Below are 18,415 nucleotides of genomic sequence, written 5' to 3'. Positions count from 1 at the left end.
TGTGTTTATTTCTCAGAGCGTTTCTTTCCCTGCACCCCAGGGAACCGGCTGGATGCAAGCTCTGGCCTTCTCATGGAATAAGAATTAACTCCTGGATCTTGGCAGCACCAGCAAGAGACCGGCTCCTGCTGAGTTGCAGCCTGACACAAGTCCCATGAGCCACAACATACCCAAAAATCAAGTTCTGCCTGTCCCTCATCTGCCTGGAGACCCCAAAAGCCCCGGGCCCCTCTGTCCCCTGGCTCTGTGCTGCAGTGTGGGGCTCTCAGCACTGCTTTGGCACCTGCTGCATCCAGGCCACTCAGAACATGCAGTGCCCACAATCCACGGCTCCTTGTCAACTCTGCAGGTGAACAGAGGGGCAAAAATCAAGAGTGAAAGGTGCAGCAATAAAGTTCGCCCAGGTCCAATTTCTCACCGGGCTTTGGAAGTCCTGAACCAATTAAAATCTCCTGGTACAAACTGGTTTTGCTTCTCCAGCGGGCGACGTCACCTTGCACGAAGGGAGGCTCTGACCCATCCTTAGAGCAGCCACTTCTGCTGTTAGGAGAGGGTGAGTAAGAGCTGAAACACGTGGGGGCTTCAGCATTTGGGGCCGTTTGGTGAAAAATCCTCTCTCCCTGTCCCCAGCGGGGCTAAACCAACGTCAGTGCTCGGCAGCTGCAGGGAAATGAATCGCTGGGTTGGACTTCCCGCACGCCGGGGTGAATCACAGCCACCAGACGTGGCACTCATCCACGGCAACCAGCTCGGGCTCGGGGAGTCTGGGCACGGAGATGTGATGGAAAAACCCTGAGTTCAAGGAGAAAACGGGCCTGGCTGCACCCAGGCTTGGATGTTCCCGTGGGATCCGAGCCACGTCAAGCTGGAGAGCTCATTGCTCCATCCCCCGTGTGGGATGCAGAGGAGGCCAAGAGGCAGCTTCAGACACTGGGAAGGCAAAATGCTGATGCACTGATGGAGTCACCTGCACAGGAACATCGGGAATCCCGTCAGGAGGAGGGAGCCGAGGGCCTGACCCCTGAGCAGTACTCTGGGCTGTGGAACCACTTCCATCTGGGAGGAGTGGTGGTCTCAGGAAGCCCATGAGATCCATCTGATCTGTAATCTAATCCCCAGATGACATTCATGGCATGGGAACTGTTTTCCATGGAAACCTATCTGCAGGAGGACATCCATGCCAGATGCCTTGATTTAATCAGCCCATGCAATATCCTCAGTTACGTTCCAACATCTGACCCCTGCTAACCAGATCGGGCACTTCAAAGCTGGGAGAGCGCTTTTCATGCCAGGGAAAAGAACCATGGAATCTCTAGAGCTGGAAGGGACCCACAAGGATCACCAAGTCTAGCTCCTGGCCCAACAATCCCACCCTGTGCATCCCTGAGAGCATTGTCCAAATGCTCCTGGAGCTCTGGCAGCCTTGGGGCTGTGCCCTTTCCCTGGGGAGCCTGGTCAGTGCCCAGCACTCTCGGGGGGAAGAGTTTTTCCTTTAGCTGGATGGACACCATAATTGGGAACCAAAGTGAAAGTCCAGCCAAGGCTTCCCAGTGAATTCTGTGCTGGTTCAGAGTGGACATGATGCATTCTCACCATGACTCTGTGGCATTTTGAAAGTTCTCTTGTGGGAACCAAGCACAAACCTGCAGCTGTTCACAGCCGCACAGAGTTCCAGAAGTCTGAATGTACAAATAATCTCTAATTCTCCTATTTTTTGTCTTTGGATAGCACAGCAATACGAATTTATGTTTACCTGCACCTTTTGGCCTCTCTTGATGCACAGACACATCCAGAGAGGGAAGAGGAACAAGGTTCCCAGCAATGGGAACAATAAAACTTCCTGGCCTTGTTTGCATTGGCACAAGGGCTTCTGCTGACATCTCTGCATCCTCCACGGTTCACGGGGCATGAAATATCCCGGGTTATCACTGAGCTGAAAGCTGATGGATCCAGCCCAAAGACTGCTGAACACCCAGCAAGAACAACTCCCAGCAAGAGGGACCAGACACTGTCTCGGGCTGCTGGGTTAAAAATAGCTCTGAGTTGTCAGATCCCACAGCTGGCCCCAGCTCGGCTGGAGCGATGGCCCATGGCAAGGGGTGGGGCCAGATGGGCTGGAAGGGACCTTCCCTCTGGGATTCCGTAATGCTTCAGCTTGGAGAAAGGTTGCACTAATGGAGGTTGGTAATTAAAGGACCTGATACAAAATGGAACTTAGGACAGCTGGGCATTTCTGCTTGCCTAATGGTATTTAGAAGATTTATTGGTTGCTTGGATGAAGGTAAAGCCTTGAACACCTTCAGACAACAGTCTTACAATCTATTTAGTACAAAGCCAAATTCCTTTCCAGCTCAGTAAGATGGACCTGGAGGTGAATGTCCAGGTGCCGTGGGCATCTTCCAGTACCTCAGGGTGCTCCAAGCCCTGTCCAGCCTGCCCTTGGACACATCAGGGATGAGGCAGCCACAGCTTCTCTGAGCAACCTCAGGGCCTCCCCAGCCTCACAGGGAAGAATTCCTTCCCAATATCCCATCTATCCCTGCCCTCTGGCAGTGGGAAGCCATTCCCCCACTGTCCTGTAACTCCAGGTCCCTATAAACACTTCTTGTGTAAAGATAGGATCAAAAGGACAAAACTTCCAGAAGCTGCTCCCACACTGATATAAAATGCTCAAGAGCTAAAACTATCCCCCCAAAAAAAGACATTTTTGGTAAAAACTGCATCTTGTGGGAAGCAAAACAAGGGGTGAACCCATGAATACATTCCAACTGCAAACAAAAGCAGGCTCAGAAACACTCACCAAACAATCCAGCCCACTCCATGTGCCTCCTAAATCTCCCATGCCTCCAACGGGTACCACAGGCTCACAATGCCGTGAGTGACACCACAACGTGGGGCTTACAGCACTCAGTGCTCTAAAAGCTGTTTCTTAATTTAACTTCCAATTTATGGAGGCATTTTACCATCCTTCAACTCTCATTTTCTCTGAGGAAACGCAGGCCCCGCTTTGCGAAATGTTAAAATAAATGGATGTCGCCAAATTATTAAAATGAAAGGCAAGTGCAGGGTTGGCCAAGCAGATCATGGCTGGAGCCCAGCTTCCCAAATTCCCCGAGCAGCTTTCAGCTGATTGTGGAAAGGCGCCATCAGCGGGAATGCCGTGTCTGCAAGCATCACCTCACCCTGGTATGTTTGGAAAGCTCCTGGACAGCCTGTGCCACGGGGAGGGGAGCGTGCACAGATCGTCCATCATCCTGATGCCTTGGGGGGAATGGCTGGAGCCATAAATCAACAAAGCTCTCCTGCTCCATCCTACCCATCCTGCCTTCATTTATCTCTCCGTGCTGGATTGTGGAATCACAGAGCGCTTTGGGTTGGAAAAGGTCTTAAAACCCGTCCTGTTCCGCGCCCTGCCATGAGCAGGGACACCTTCCACGAGGCTGCTCCAAGCCCTGTCCAGCCTGGCTCGTCTCACTTTGGAGTTTTTAGACCCTTTTTAGGAGCAAGGCCGTGGTGGCACACGTGGACTCCTGGCCAGGCATGCTGGGGCTGGCTGAGTTTCTGCTGGAAAGCTGTGCCGTGCCTCTCACAAACACCAGATGCTCCAGGCCAGGGAAACAAAGAGCACTTTCTGTAAACAACAGCACACTGCAGCCCTCTCCCAGGCACGAACAAGGGGAACCAGCAAAACAAGTGACAAGAGGTGGAAAACAGAGCAGCGCATGTGGGCTGGGGGGAGAAGTGCAGGATGAAGAGGGAAAAATGGGAAAGGTGCTGGATGCAGGTGAGGGAATGGGAAAGGTGCTGGATGCAGGTGGGAGGATGGGAAAGGTGCTGGATGCAGGTGGGAGGATGGGAAAGGTGCTGGATGCAGGTGGGAGGATGGGAAAGGTGCTGGATGCAGGTGGGAGGATGAGCTCCCTGGGGGCTGCAGCCTCCTCTCACTGTGCAGGGCTGGGAGGGCTTGGGCAGCCTCTGCCCTCTCCATGGAATCCCAGAAAGTTTGGGTGGGAAGGGACCGTAAAGCCCATCCCATTCCATCCCCTGCCATGAGCAGGGACAACTTCCACCATCCCAGGCTGCCCCAAGCCCTGTCAAACCCGGCCTGGAACACCTCCAGGGATGGGGCAGCCAGAACCTTTTCCTTCTTTTTCTTCCACAACCCTCTTCTTTCTTTTTCTTCGGGGTTGCAAGTTGCAGGGGTCACAAAGAGCTCTTCTGGGAAGGAAGACAAAGCTGGAGGAGCTGATGGGGAACAACAACAATAAAAAGTTAAATAACTTGGGGCTTCCCCAGCAGCGCCTGGGGAGTGGGAACAACAGATCCTAGAGGAAATGCTTTGAGACTGCCAGAGATTTGGTCAGCTCTCATAGCCCAGAGTGAATATTTGGGCATCACACAGTGCAAGAAGAAATATTTTCCTCACTGCTGCAGATCTTAGAATGAGATTAACGAGCGTGAGTAACAAGGAACATGTTGCAATGCTGTTATAAAAGCAAGGACAGGCTCTCAGGTGAGTCTGTCACACAGGAAATTCAGTGAGAGGGGACCAGAAATCCCAGCTTGTCTGTCCTGGAGGGCACAGGTAAATAATAAGCAATTCCTTTAAACAATTCCACATTTATTGCCCCCAAACTGGCAGCTCAGATCTCTCTTGTTTGAGGATAAATCTCCAGTTCCAAGCTGCAGCACAGAGGTGTTGTCACTGACTTGTGGGTAACAATTTGGGGTGGCCTGGGGGAGATGCATGAAGAGGCAGGGGGGATACGCTCCAAATTAGAAGAATATTGAGGGTGGAAGTGTTAAAATTTAATATTAGGGCTTGTTTGGCTTTGTTTTTCATCACCATAATTCCAGACCATTTGATCCTTTTCTTCCAATTCAGGAAAAACTCTGGTTTTGCCTTCAGAGGAAGCACTGGCACCAGATCAGACAAACATCTCCCAAGTGAAAAAAGCAGGAATCCTAAAAAAGGGACTGTGCCCTTGCCCGGAGGCAGCTGCATGGACTAAATCCTCAGGTACACATGCTAATCCTCAGGAAAAACAGAGCAACCAGCAGAAACTCTTGCTGCTCAAGCTTGTAGGGAGTTTTCCAGTGAAAATGCCACAAAATAAAAATGCTAAAAAATATTTTGAGGAATTACATCTCCTTGCATGCCAAGACAAACTGAGGAGCTGCATTTCCAGAGGGACCGAGGGAGCAAGGGCAGAAATGAGAGGTTTAAAGAGCCCTCTTCAGCCCGGTGTGAAGGTGGAGAAAATTCAGGATGCCCTGAACATGGCCCGGGAGGGGCGAGGCAGGAGTGGCACCGGCGCTGTCCCTGTAACCCCAGGCAGGGACCGCGGTTCTCCGGCCCCCTCCAGTGGCTACAGCCCAGGGAGAGACCGGCAGCATCCGGGCTTTCCCAAATCCAGAGCCATCCTGCTCTTTATTGGGCAGCAGGTGGATCCAGGCTCACCACAGGTACCTCCCACCCGCCCTCAGGTCTGATCCTGCTGCTGTCCCAAACCATTTCGACTCCGGGAAAAGCCAACAGGCACTTGTGGAAGTGGCACTTTGTCCCCTCTGTTGTGTCCTGCCACAGTTCTCTCCACTGGAAGAAGGAGGGCTAAAAAGGTACTGTAACTCAAGTTGGGCTAAAAAGGGCTTTACTTGACTGCGGGGATTGAAAAACAAGAAACAAACAAACAAACAAAACCTCCAAAACCAACCAAAAAAAACCCCACTTCAACCCAACAGATGCCTTTCCCTCACCCTTTGAGCAGGATGATATTTGGATCCCAGCCATATCCCAGATATCTGGATGAGCAGGAAATGGTATTTGGAAAAAAAAAAAAAAAAACTTCAACCCAACAGATGCCTTTTCCCCACCCTTTGAGCAGGATGATATTTGGATCCCAGCCATATCCCAGATATCTGGATGAGCAGGAAATGGTATTTGGATCCCAGCTACCAGCATCCCATGCCCTGGACATCCTCCCCCAGCAACAAAGACAAGAAAAGCCAGTGTGAAAGGACAGCTTTGGAGCAGCTTGGCTGATTTCAGACCTCGTTTGGTTCTTCAAGCATTTGCCAAATCTTCTTATCCTGTCCATTCCAGCTTCCAGCAAGGCCAGGCCACACACACTTTATATATACAGCACAAATATAATGGGCATTTTTCAATGGATGGGATGTACACTGCAGGAATGTTTATTTTCTCACCCACAGCTTCACAAAACTCCATTTTTACTCACATTTTCTGAGCACACCTTATGGACAACATGGGAAAAAATACCTTTACAAAAGGGAATGCTTTACTGCATAGGAAAAATGGTGAAGTCCAAGCTAAGGCAAAAAGAAATGCTGTTTATATAATGTGAAAGGATAGAAATGCATGAATTATTGAGATTCCATACTGGAAGACTATTGTTTCCTGGGTTTAAAAGGACAGAGTAAGGCAGAAGATGCAGGCTTTTGCCATATAGGACGTGACAATGAAGTCTATGAATATCCTGAATTTATTTCAAGATAATTATCTCTCTACAGTGACAATTCCAAATTCTCTGTGTATTAAACCAGCTTGGCAAAGCTGGTTTGAGTAGCCTCAGCAACCAATCTCCACAGGGACTTCATTCCAACAGAATCCTGTGCATTTACAGCTTAATTTCATGTGAGTTGTCCCCAGGCTGGACTCATTCCAGGCCCTCAAGCCAAAGGTTTGGCCTTTTCCAGAGGCAAAGTCCCTCAGTGAAGATGGAAGTTGGATGGATGATCCAGGCCCTCCAAAGCTTGGTTCTGCACATCTCCAAGCCACTGATGAACCTCAGGCTGGTTTGCTGCTGGGCTGGGAGAACCATCCTTAGACCTGGAGAGATCCATGCTCAGGGGAATGCTTTGGATGGGATCTCTAATTAACGGAACAGCTTTAATTACAGACCAGACCTGCATCAAGCACTGAGCTGAGCCCATTCTCTCAATTTCTCTGGGCCACCCTCTGACATTCCCACTGAGGCATTTCACTGCAGTTCATTCCAGGTGGAACCACCATCCAGAGGGGGGCTGAGCGCAGGAACAGGGAATGGCCCCAGCCCAGGCTGCCTGAGCTGCAGGAGCATTTGGACAATGCTCTCAGGGGTGCACAGGCTGGGATTGTTGGGGTGTCTTTGCAGGGCCAGGAGCTGGACTGATGATCCTTGTGGGTGCTTCTAGCTCTCCCCACATCCTTCCTACCACCTTTACCCCAACTGGGGGTCCCATTTACAAAGCAACTAAAAATCCTCAGGGAAAAACCAACCCCAAAAACTGTTCCCATGGCACTTTCTCAACACAGTCCATCTCACTTTCTGCCTCCCCACACTGGAGCTCAGGAGCACGGTGAGCTCCTGCAAACCATTATGGATCCCCCAGCAAGGTGCCAAGAGGCTTTACAACCTGTTTGCATCTCCCAGGCATGTTCACACCTCTATAAAGCCAGTGCATGACTCACTGCCAGCACCAGGAAAACCAAAACCAGCTGCAGGCCTGGGAAGGGAATGGTGCAGAACTGCCCCTCCTCACCTGCCCACAGCTCCACATCCCCTGCACCTCACCTGGAGAAGGTCTGGAAATATCCTCTGCTTTGGTTTGCTTTTGCATTTATTTATGCCTCTGGGAAAAGAACGTTTTGGAGCCAGCATTGAGGCCTATGGGGTAAACCCAGAGGGTACAGGGACAAGGCTTGGAGCAACCTGGGATAGTGGAAGGTGTCCCTGCCCTTGGAGGTGAGCTTTAAGGTCCTTCCCAACCCAAACCAAGCTGGGATTCTCTGGTCTTTAAGGTCAAATCTGGAAAATTACCTTTGCCAGCTGGATGAGCAGGGGAAGTGGAGCTAGCAAAGAAAAATCATCCAAAAAAATTAAAACTTATAACACAGTGACTTTACTTGAATCGGAAAAGTTAAAGCAAGTACCATTTATCACCTGAGATTTTTCCCAAGATCCTGAGGCACCATCATCTCTACCCTTCTAAAGTTTTGACAATGATTCCTCTGCACTGAGCACATCACTGGCTGGCCCTGAGATCCCAACTAAAGGCCACTGACTCCCTGTAGAATGACTCTCCTGGGAGTTTTGGCATGAAGAGGCACTGGAAGTCAAAGGAGCCCAGGCTGCTGGATGCAACACTATGATTAGAAGCACGAAATCTCCCAACTCCTCAAAATAAACCCCTTTTTTCTCCCTTTTCCACAGTGCAAACAAAACAGACCTGTTTCGTGGATCTGGGTGAGTTTTCTCTGGTCTTACCACGGCATATGAAGTAAAATGTAGGTAGAAGTTCTGGGTTTATCCTCTGTGATGGGAAAAATAGTGAAGTAGGGACACTTTCCCCACACAGAAGTGCCACAGAGACCCCAGGTGTGTGTGTGACACAGATCAGTAACAGAGGTTACACATTTGCCAACAGCTACAGGATATATTGTATTTGCTCGAATAACACCCACACACGTTTAGCAGCCTCTCCCCAAGGAGATAAGACACTGAATCACTGCACCCTAAATCTGGAGGAGAAAAAAAATCCACAGGAGCAGGGAATTATGTGCACTCCATGAAGGAAAAAGAGGCAGGATTGGCACCTGGCTCTGTCAGGGCACTCATCTACCAAGTCAAACTGTCCCCAAAAGCAGCCAGCCGCCCTTTAACTGTGTTCATGGAGTAAAAATTGTTTAATGGGGTCTGGGATGGGAAGGCTGGGGATCAGATCCAGGCGGGATTTGCCAAGGATTCTCCGCACAGCTATGCGGCACAGAGACAAGAGGCTCCGGGCGCGGCCTGCAAGGAAAAACACAGGGAAGGATTACTGGGGAAACAGGGAGGGAGAACAGCAGCACGGAGGCAGGCCGGGAGAGCTGAGTGTGCACAAATCCCGCCTGGTGAGGAGGTCAAACCTCCTGGGCTTGGAGCAGATTTCCAACCACATGGGCAGGCTGGAAGGCAGGATGGGCTGGAGACCATGGAAGCCATCACTGCCAAGCCCACAGCAGGACCTGAGGGAGCGGCTGGAGCTGTGCCAGGTTGGATTTCAGGAAAAGGTTCTTCCCTCAGAGGGTGCTGGGCACTGCCCAGGCTCCCCAGGGAATGGGCACAGCCCCAGGCTGCCAGAGCCCAAGGAACATTTGAACAATGCTCCCAGGGATGCACAGGGTGGGATTGTTGGGGGGTCTGTACAGGGCCAGGGGTTGGACTGGATGATCCCTGTGGATCCCTTCCAACTCCACAGTTCTATCTGGATAATTTTAAAATTATGTCAACAGCACTAATGGCCAGCTCAGGCCTTATCCCAACTTTCTTTTGAGCGCTTCCTTTGAGTCCATGGAGAGCTCTTCCAGCACAGGGACAAGAGGATGGCGGTGCCCATGTTGATTCACGAACTGGAACTCCATGGCATCACTCCATTATCCCATATGCTCCACCTGAGGAGTCCCATTTGCCTCCTAAACCCAAGCCTAATGGAACTCCAGCTTATGTGAGCCTCGCTCCTCAGAATCCCAGGCAGGCTTGAAAACCAGTCCCATGCAAAGATGAGTAACCTGGGGATATGAATTGTATCCCACAGCCTGAATTCCTCTGAAAATTCTCTGGAGTTCAAGAGGGAAACCCCACTTCTTCCCCTGGTGCAAAGCTGTGGCCTTCACCTTCAGGTAGAAAACCAACCTTCAGGTGGGTTTCCGAGGTGCTGCGCTTTTCCCCACCTTTTTCCATCTCCATCCGAGCCTCCTCCTGCCCCTTTTTACCCCTGTTTGTGGCTTTCCTTCCCAACCAGTCTGTCCAGACTAAACTCCCTCCTGGATCCAGAGCCCAGGGTCACACAGGAACAGCTGGGACACACCTGTGTGGCTCTGGAGAACTGGATGCCTCTGGTGATCCACAGCTCAGATAGGACCCTAATGCCTAGTCTACATGAGTGGGCAATGGAAAAGAGCTGGGAGAAATGAAAAAGGCGGAGTAACAGACAGAGGTTGGACTGCTGAAGGACTCAAGAGGGGAAAACACCGTGTGAAGGTACAAAATGCAACAGGGGAAAGGCAGGGAGCGGAGAAGTCACTAATGCTTTGTTTGCCAGCTTGCTGGACCCCATTATCTAATTGCTGACGGTCCTTGAAGCGAAGACAGCAACACCCACCCCACCAGCACCTTCAGTTCCAAACAGCCTCTCCAAAGTGCTCTCCCGGGGAGCCAAACCCACTCACCCCTCGCTTCTTTGAACACCTCCAGCGCCTCGGCGTTCACCTTGACCCTCCCCGTGGCCTCGACTGCCAGGGCCTCCACCTTGACGAGGTTGAGGTCCGCTCCGAAGTCAACGAGGAGGCGGACGAAGGCGGGCTCGCAGCCGTGCCGCAGGACGGCGTCCAGCACGCACACGGGCGAGCCCCGCGAGAAGCCGCGCACGTTGATGGGCCCGCAGCAGTTAAAATCCGGGTCGGCTCCCGCCTGGAGCAGCAGGCGGAAGCAGGGCAGGTGGTGGTAGGCAGCGCTGATGTACAGGGGGCACACCACCAGCGTGGTCAGCGGCCGCGGCGCCGCGCCCGGCCCGCGGGACGCCAGCTGCTGGTTCACGTCCACGTCCGCGCCGTGCCTGCTCCAGGGAGAGGGAGGGAAGGTTGGGAATGGCAAGGGAGGAGGCTGAAGGGCATGCGTGGAGTGAGAACCCCTGGAAGCTGCCCATCCCTACCCTCAGATGGGCCTGGCAGCGCTTCTGAGTGAGGACAACATCTCCGAGAAGTAAAGATGTTTCCCTGCTCACAAGAGCCCAGGATTTGGAGAGAGAAGGAACAGCAACATCCTTGCCCTCCTGAAGGATTGGGTTTGCATGGCCAGGTTTTGGTGGTGGGAGGCTACAGGGGTGGCTTCTTTCAGAAGCTTCCCTTCGAGAAGGAGGGAGAAGTGGGGGAAGGTGTTTTTGAAGATTGACTCCAGTTCTCATTACCCTGCTCTGATTTTATTAGGAATAAATTAATTTTATAGCCCCGAGTCTGTTTTGGCCATGATGGCATTTAGTGAGTGATCTCTCTCCTTCCTCATCCCCCCTAGTCCTTATCTCTCCCATTCCTTATCTCAATCCAGGAACTTTTAGCTGTATTTTCTCTCCTCTCGTGCCTTGGCACCAGGGATGGCTCAGCCCTGAGCCAGCACCACGTAATGCTGGATGCTAACGAGCTGCCTGGGGAGAAGGGATGTTTCCAGATGACTCCACTGAAGAGGGATGCTGAAATAACTTCCCTACGAGGGTAAAACGGGCCAAAAAAGCAACACAGGCGCTCGATCCCAAACAGCAGGGAAATGGAAACAGGAATCTGCACTCCACAGCGAAACATCTGTGACAAACCCAGCTCCCAAAGGAGCTGGAGGGGCTGGAATCTGCTGGGGATTCCCTCAGGCAGTGGGGACAGTAATTCCATGCACCTCTCATGCAGCCTGGATGGGAAGAAGGAGGAAGACAACACAATCCCTAAGGAGTAGCTGGTTTTAATCCAAAGCCCTGTCCGTTCTACCCACAGAGGGAGAAAAGGTTCCTTCACCCACCAGTCTCCCTCCCCAGATTGCAAACGGAGCACTCAGAGAACCAGGTTTTTCCTAGATAGCATGATATTCCTTTCAGGAGTTCATAAAACCAAGGAAAATACCTGGGGACAAAAGCTACCTCAAAGGAGGCTCAGTTCTCACTGAAACCAGCGGGGACCGCTCCCTATCCGGCAAATATTTAACCAAATCCTGCAGTTCTGAGCATGGCAAGAGTCTCATTCCACTTAAGCACACCCAGAACAAGGGCTGAGAGACTCCTCTAAGAGCTGCAAATGGCACAAAGTGTATTTTCCCCCTTAAAATCAGATTACACAAGCATTTGGACAGAGTTATCTGTGCTGCTCTGAGACTTCCACAGGGCTGTTGTAAGGCCACAGCCTCCTGAGCAGACAGCAGATCTCCCTTCATTCCAGTCCTTTCTTCCCCCATTATTACCACCAAAATTCTCAGTAGAAGCCCTCAATTCAAAGCAAACCCCCAGATTCTACTTTTAGCAGGGTCAGACATGCACCTGAGGGATGGGGGTGGTCTGGCAGCTCTCTTTGTCCCAGTTCTAGCCTGGCAAAAGGATCCTTTCATCCTTGCTACCCTCAGCTCCACTACAGGCAGCAGTGGATCCCACTACAGCATGATCCCAAATTATGAGGAATGTCACTTATACCCTGGCATTTGAAACCTAAATATTTCCAGCAGCCTCCCAGTAAAATGGATCCCCACTCCACAGCCACGTGTGGATTTACTGCTCATGGATGGGATTTCACCTCTTGCTCGGTTCAGCACTTGTAGGAATGCTCAGAGATCCCAACAGGGCTACCACAGGATTTTCAAACCAGGTGATGTTTACACACCTGCAGCACACATGACTGGGTTCAGGTTCTCTCAAATATTCCCTCCTATCTCAGGAAAAGTGTCTTCCTCGTTGCACTCTCCCTGCCAAATCCTGTGGATCTAACATTTTAAAAATCCCTGCAACATAAAGGCTGCATTTTTCACTAAGTAACTCTGCACAGATCTCTGAAATCCCTACTCTGAGATATTTGAAATTTTGGGCAATCTGACAATTTGGTATTAGCTTAGCAGCCTTGGGAGAGACATTGCCTAATAAAAAGAGATTGGACAAACTCCAGTTAATTTTTAATCCTGAAAGCTGTCCAAAATCTTGCTTTTAATATTGCTGGTGAGGTATCCCAAGGAGCAGACACATAAATCAACGCATCAGCTCTCCCTGTGCTGCTGAAATACCATTTGCTACATTTCACCCTGCCTGGGTGGAGAGAGCAGGGGAGATTTTTGGGAATGCAGCAAGCTGAACCCTGTATCAACAAGCCTGTGCTGATGGGAACATCCTCCTGTCAGCTTGTTGGGAAAGGAACAAGGAGGGGGGGATTATCTCCCCTTCTTCCTCCAAGCTGTACTTGCACGAAAATTCAAAAAAGGAAGAAAATCCCCAAGGATTTTGAGTATTTTCCTATTCAAATCCTTTTGTTATTTTCTAGCATTTGAGGTCATCAAAAGGATTCCTTCAATTTTCTTCCCTTTTCACTGTTTCTCTCTGCAACCTACATTTTCCCATTATGATCCCTTATTATTTGGCACCCACGGCCCACATAGTTGTCCAGAACAATCCCTTGGACAGAAATCCTCCCATTTTAAAAGAAGGAATAATCAGGGCACGCCACAGAAGGAACAATTCAAGTTCCCACAACCTCCTGCTACACCCTGAGCCCTGCTGGTGCTGGCAAGGGAGCTGCCTGAGGGAAAACCCAACACACAGGGAAATTTGTTGGGGGAATCCACCGCTCAACTACCTCCAGTCAAGGGCATGATGGAAGTTGGGGGAATTGCAAGGTTTGGATAGGACTGGATGGCAGGCTCAGAACTGGAGACTCATTGGAACAGGTGGGAACAGCCCCGTTGCCAAGGCCAAGTGACGGGAAATCCAAGGACGCCCCTTTGGGCACCTCTCCACCCTCTCCTCTCCAGCCCACGCGGTGTGGAGGCTGCAGCCAGGCGAGGAGGGAAGGGAGCAGGGAAAGGGAGAGGCAGCGCCGGGCTCTGACCTGATGAGCTCCTGCAGGATGTCGGCGCGGCCCACGCGCGCCGCGTGGTACACCGGCGTGCTGCGGTGGTGCCGGCTGCCGTTGGGATCAGCGCCGGCCTTCAGCAGGATCCTGGCACACTCCAGGTGCCCGTTGACCACGGCCACGTAGAGAGCCGTCTGGCCCTTGACGTCCACCAGGTCGATCTCGGCGCCCTTGCGCAGCAGGAAGTCCACGCAGGGCCCGTGGCCGGCGGTGGCGGCGATGCGCAGCGGCGTGCAGGGCAGCCACCCGCAGCACCACACCGACTTCTCGTTGATCCGGCTGTGGTTAGGGGGGACACGCGGTTAGGGCAGCCCCATTCCCTCCAGGAGGGTGCCCCCTGCACTGCCCAGGCTCCCCAGGGAAAGGGCACGGCGCCAAGGCTGAGGGTTTGGACAGCGCTGCCAGGGGTGCGCAGGGTGGGGCTGTTGGGGGGTCTGTGGGCTTGGACTGGATGGTCCCTGTGGGTCCCTTCCACTCAGGATAGGATTCTCTGATGTCTGGCACTTTTGGCAGCCCCAAAAAGCTCCTGTCAATCGCCTGACTGAAGCAGAGCAGTGCTTGGAATGGTGGGCTTTAGTTGTGCCAGGGGCTGCACACCGGCACAAACCCCACCTCAAAAATCACCTATAAAAAAACCAAAACAACCTCTCCCTTCTCTCTCTTTGTAAAGGGAGATGTCCCAAACTGGTAGCCCAGAGAAGCTATGCCTGCCCCATTCCTGGAAGTGTCCAAGTCCAGGCTGGACAGGGCTTGGAGCAACCTGGTCCAGTGGAAAGTGTCCCTGCCCGTTTAGGGTTAGGATTAGGATGAGCTTTCAGGTCCAGATCTACCTCCAAATTCAAAGACATCACTCCTCTGCTCACTCCATCACTTGTTGAATGGAGCTGTGGGTCCCACCCTCCTCTTCCTGTCAAACTCTGCTTTTTCCCACAAAAAACCCTCAGCCCGAGGGTCCCAAGAGCCCCAGCTGCCCAGGTAGCAGAGGGAAGGGCTGGCTCGTTCTCATTTTTTGCTGAAATAACACTTTTTTTTTTTTTGAGGCTGGGAAACATTTAGCACTCTAAGCAGATTTCTCCATGATGCAGGAAAATTAATTAACTATCCCCACAGTCACAGGGTTAGCACTGGGCAGATTTTGTAACATGGGGTGTTTCAGGTTTATAGTTGATTATAATCCCTTTTGTATGTTTTCCCCATTATCCGTAGGCTCCCGTTTTCCTGGTATCACATTCCTATCCTGATCTGAAAAGAGTTCATGCACAGCTGCCACAGCATCATGAGCAGCTGTGAGATCTGCCTCCTGGGAAACCAGGGGAATGATCCAGGGGAAAGGGGAGCATCCTGCCACCCTGACACCTCTCCCATAAAATCCTCTGGAACCGTCCAAGGCCAGGCTGGACAGGGCTTGGAGCAAGCTGGGATAGTGGAAGGTGTCCCTGGCTGCGGCAGAAGGTGGGATAAGATGAGCTTTGAGGTCCCTTCCTACCCAAACCATGCAATGGATGGGGGTCACCAAAAGGAGCAGGCTGTGGAGACAGCGAGAACATCCTAGGAAACAGCTCTCCCCAAAACCAGCGGGTGGGATGGGACTCCCAAACAGGTGCAGGCTGTGGGAACAGTGGGGAGAACACCCTGACACCTGTCACAAGAAAAAGGGCCGGGATGGGAGCCCCCGAAAGGCGCAGCAGCGAGCACGAAGCATCCTCCCTGACACCTCTCCCACAAAACCCCCATCCCTGGCAGTCTCCCAGGCCAGGCAGGACGGGGCTTGGCGCACCCGGGGACGGCGGCTGCCGTGTCCCGGGCTGCATGCCCACCTCTGGAAGCTCTCGTCCTGCAGCAGGCTGCGCAGCGTGGGCAGGTCCCCCACGAAGGCCGCGTCGTGCAGCCGGGTGTCCTCGCAGCGCTCCAGCGGGTGGTCGCAGAACTGCTCCCGCAGCCACTCCTTCAGGTTGCGACCTGCGCTGGAGAGCGGCACACGGCGGGGTGAGACAGGGCCGGCAAAGGGGGACACGGACCCCACCGCCCCGGGACCCCACGGTACCTGCCCGGGGCGGCCGCGTCCCCGCCCTCCGCCATCGCGCCCGCCGGCCCCGCTCCCCCGCCGGCCCCGGGCCCTCCCCCGGCCCCTCCTTCCCGGCCTCCCTTCCCGGCCTGATTGGGCCCGGCTCGCTTCCTGCTCCCGTTAAGGTGGATCCTCCCCGCCGCCGCCAGCCGCCCTGGATTTGCTGAGGGAGCTGCGGCTGCGGGCTCCTGCTGCGGGCACGCCGGAGCCAGGACAGCGGGCAGGGCTCGGACAGCTGCCCGCAGCCTCATGGGCTCTTGGTCTCCCCGCTTCTGGTCCTTTTACCGGTCTTATCTCGGTTTTCCCGCAGCGCAGCTTCCGGGATCTTCACTTGGAAGGGATCCATGAGAATCCTCCAGTGTAACCCTGCACAGACACCCCAACAATCCCAGCCTGGACATCCCTGGGAGCATTGTTCAAATGTTCCTTGGGCTCTGGCAGCCCGGGGCTGTGCCCTTTCCCTGGGGAGCCTGAGCAGTGCCCAGCACCCTCTGGGGGAAGAACCTTTTCCTAAAATCCAACCTAAACCCCCTCTGACACAGCTCCAGCCACTCCCTCAGGTGCTGTCCCTGTCACAGAGAGCAGAGATTGGAGCTGTCCCTCGGGAGGAAGCTGCCAGCCACGCTGAGACCTCCTCTCTCTCTCCTCCTCCTCCTCTCCAAGCTGAACAAGCCAAGTGCCCTCAGCTGTTCCTCATCCCTTCACCATCTTCATTCTCTCTACTGCCTTCACCATCTTTGTGACATTTCTTTGAACACTCTCTAACAGCTTTGTATCCTCATTATTGCTCTACAAGCGTTTAAAACACACTCTCAGCTTCTAAGTGCACATTTTCGAGTCTCCAGTGGCAGCAGGGAATGGTGGGCATCCATCCATCCATCCATCCATCCATCCATCCATCCATCCATCCATCCATCCCCTCTCCTGCTGCTCTGTGGCAGGATATCCCTCCACAGACACCAGGCTCTGGCTGCAGACACGGTTTCCTTTGGGCTTGAGGAACATGCAGGAGAGAGGTACAGTCTGCAAATCAAACCCGTTTTCTTTGCCTGCTGGAAGACCAGGAGGGGATGGGATTGATGGGAATTTCAGATCCACTAGCACTGCCACCTTCCCCTGCCTGCAGCCCTTACACCACAGGATGAGGCACACCCAGGGTCAGTAATCCCTTGCTTGGTTTCTAACCTAAATTTACAGCTGCATCCAGAGGCTCTGTGTGCCCCACTCTGGGCAGGGAAGCAGCCCTACACATCTCATTCCCTGCTGCATCCCTTGCCCATTTAATGGGAATACATTTAATGAGCTCCTCCAGCTCCAGTGAGGAGCGATGTGGGCTCATCCAGAGGAAAAAACATGTTGGCCCATGGGCTTTTTTTTTTTTTAATTTGGAGCTGATTGTTCTCCCACAGGGAAAGTGTGGACAGGCAAGAAAGGATGGAGGATGGATCAACACTGTTTATTAGCAATATATCCATGTGGGAAAGCAGAGCCCTAGAGGGGAACAAAGGGATGGATAAACAGGACAGACAAAGCTGGAGTTGCTCATGGTTTGAGGTTCCTTCGGTTCTTCCTGCAATGAAGGCAGAACGTTCTTACAGACCATATCCCAGGAGATTTTCCAGCAGTTTGTCTCCTGAACCAGGCTTTGATCCAGAGGAAAAAACATGTTGGCCCATGGGCTTTTTTTTTTTTTTAATTTGGAGCTGATTGTTCTCCCACAGGGAAAGTGTGGACAGGCAAGAAAGGGGAGCAGAGGATGCAACACTGTTTATTAGCAATATATCCATGTGGGAAAGCAGAGCCCTAGAGGGGAACAAAGGGATGGATAAACAGGACAGACAAAGCTGGAGTTGCTCATGGTTTGAGGTTCCTTCGGTTCTTCCTGCAATGAAGGCAGAACGTTCTTACAGACCATATCCCAGGAGATTTTCCAGCAGTTTGTCTCCTGAACCAGGCTTCGATTATCTCATTTTTTTTTTTAATTGACTTTTCCTTAAATGCATTTTTTTTTTAATTTGGAGCTGATTGTTCTCCCACAGGGAAAGTGTGGACAGGCAAGAAAGGATGGAGGATGGATGGATGCAACACTGTTTATTAGCAATATATCCGTGTGGGAAAGCAGAGCCCTAGAGGGGAACAAAGGGATAGATAAACAGGACAGACAAAGCTGGAGTTGCTCATGGTTTGAGGTTCCTTCGGTTCTTGCTGCAATGAAGGCAGAACGTTCTTACAGACCATATCCCAGGAGATTTTCCAGCAGTTTGTCTCCTGAACCAGGCTTTGATTATCTCCTTTTTTTTCCTTTTTATTTTTTTTTAATTAACTTTTCCTTAAATGCGCATGAAGAGCAGCCCATCCCATGTTGTCCTGTTGAGTTCTTGTGCAGTGGTGGTGAGAGGGAGTGACTGTGCAGACTCAGCCTCCAGCTCTGGAAATCCATAGGTATTTAAGAGAAATTCCACGGGGAAATGTACTAAACTCTGCTAATTTCTTTCACTCCAAGTGGCTGCAGTGGGAAAGTGGAAATTTGCAAACAGTTCACCATTTGGTGAAGACCTAGGAAACGCTTTTTCCAAGTCTGGAGAAATTGTTTTGTCCAGCATATCCTGACAGCTCCTACCAGCTGTGCCAAGCTGAGGGCACAGGCTGTTGGCAATCCACACCAAAAATGGAGCTTCCAGGATCTAAAAATAGTCACTGATCCAACAGAGCAACACATGCTG

The 18,415-nt window shown here is 52.1% G+C and overlaps 1 protein-coding gene across 2 annotated transcripts; it reads right to left on the bottom strand.

The window, feature by feature from the left end:
* Positions 1–8,416: 8,416 nt before the first annotated feature.
* ASB1 (ankyrin repeat and SOCS box containing 1) lies at positions 8,417–16,140 on the bottom strand. Of its 2 annotated transcripts, none has more exons than XM_039704613.1 (5): positions 15,978–16,140; positions 15,445–15,586; positions 13,604–13,906; positions 10,211–10,596; positions 8,417–8,792 (listed from the first exon to the last, which is right to left on the bottom strand). In XM_039704613.1, exons 1-5 carry the CDS (start codon positions 16,036–16,038, stop codon positions 8,659–8,661), a joined length of 1,026 nt encoding a protein of 341 aa, XP_039560547.1. In that variant the 5' UTR covers positions 16,039–16,140; the 3' UTR covers positions 8,417–8,658. The 2 variants fall into 2 exon arrangements, with proteins under 2 accessions (XP_039560547.1, XP_039560548.1); XM_039704614.1 differs by lacking the exon at positions 15,978–16,140 and adding an exon at positions 15,672–15,729 and having other exon boundaries at positions 15,445–15,591.
* Between the last annotated feature and the right edge of the window lie 2,275 nt (positions 16,141–18,415).

Source organism: Passer montanus, unplaced genomic scaffold, assembly GCF_014805655.1.
Source record: "Passer montanus isolate IOZ18808 unplaced genomic scaffold, ASM1480565v1 scaffold178, whole genome shotgun sequence".
In the NCBI taxonomy this organism is placed as follows: Eukaryota; Metazoa; Chordata; class Aves; order Passeriformes; family Passeridae; genus Passer; species Passer montanus.
Note: the sequence above shows the minus strand (reverse complement) of the source record. Positions and strands in the feature narration are given on the sequence as shown.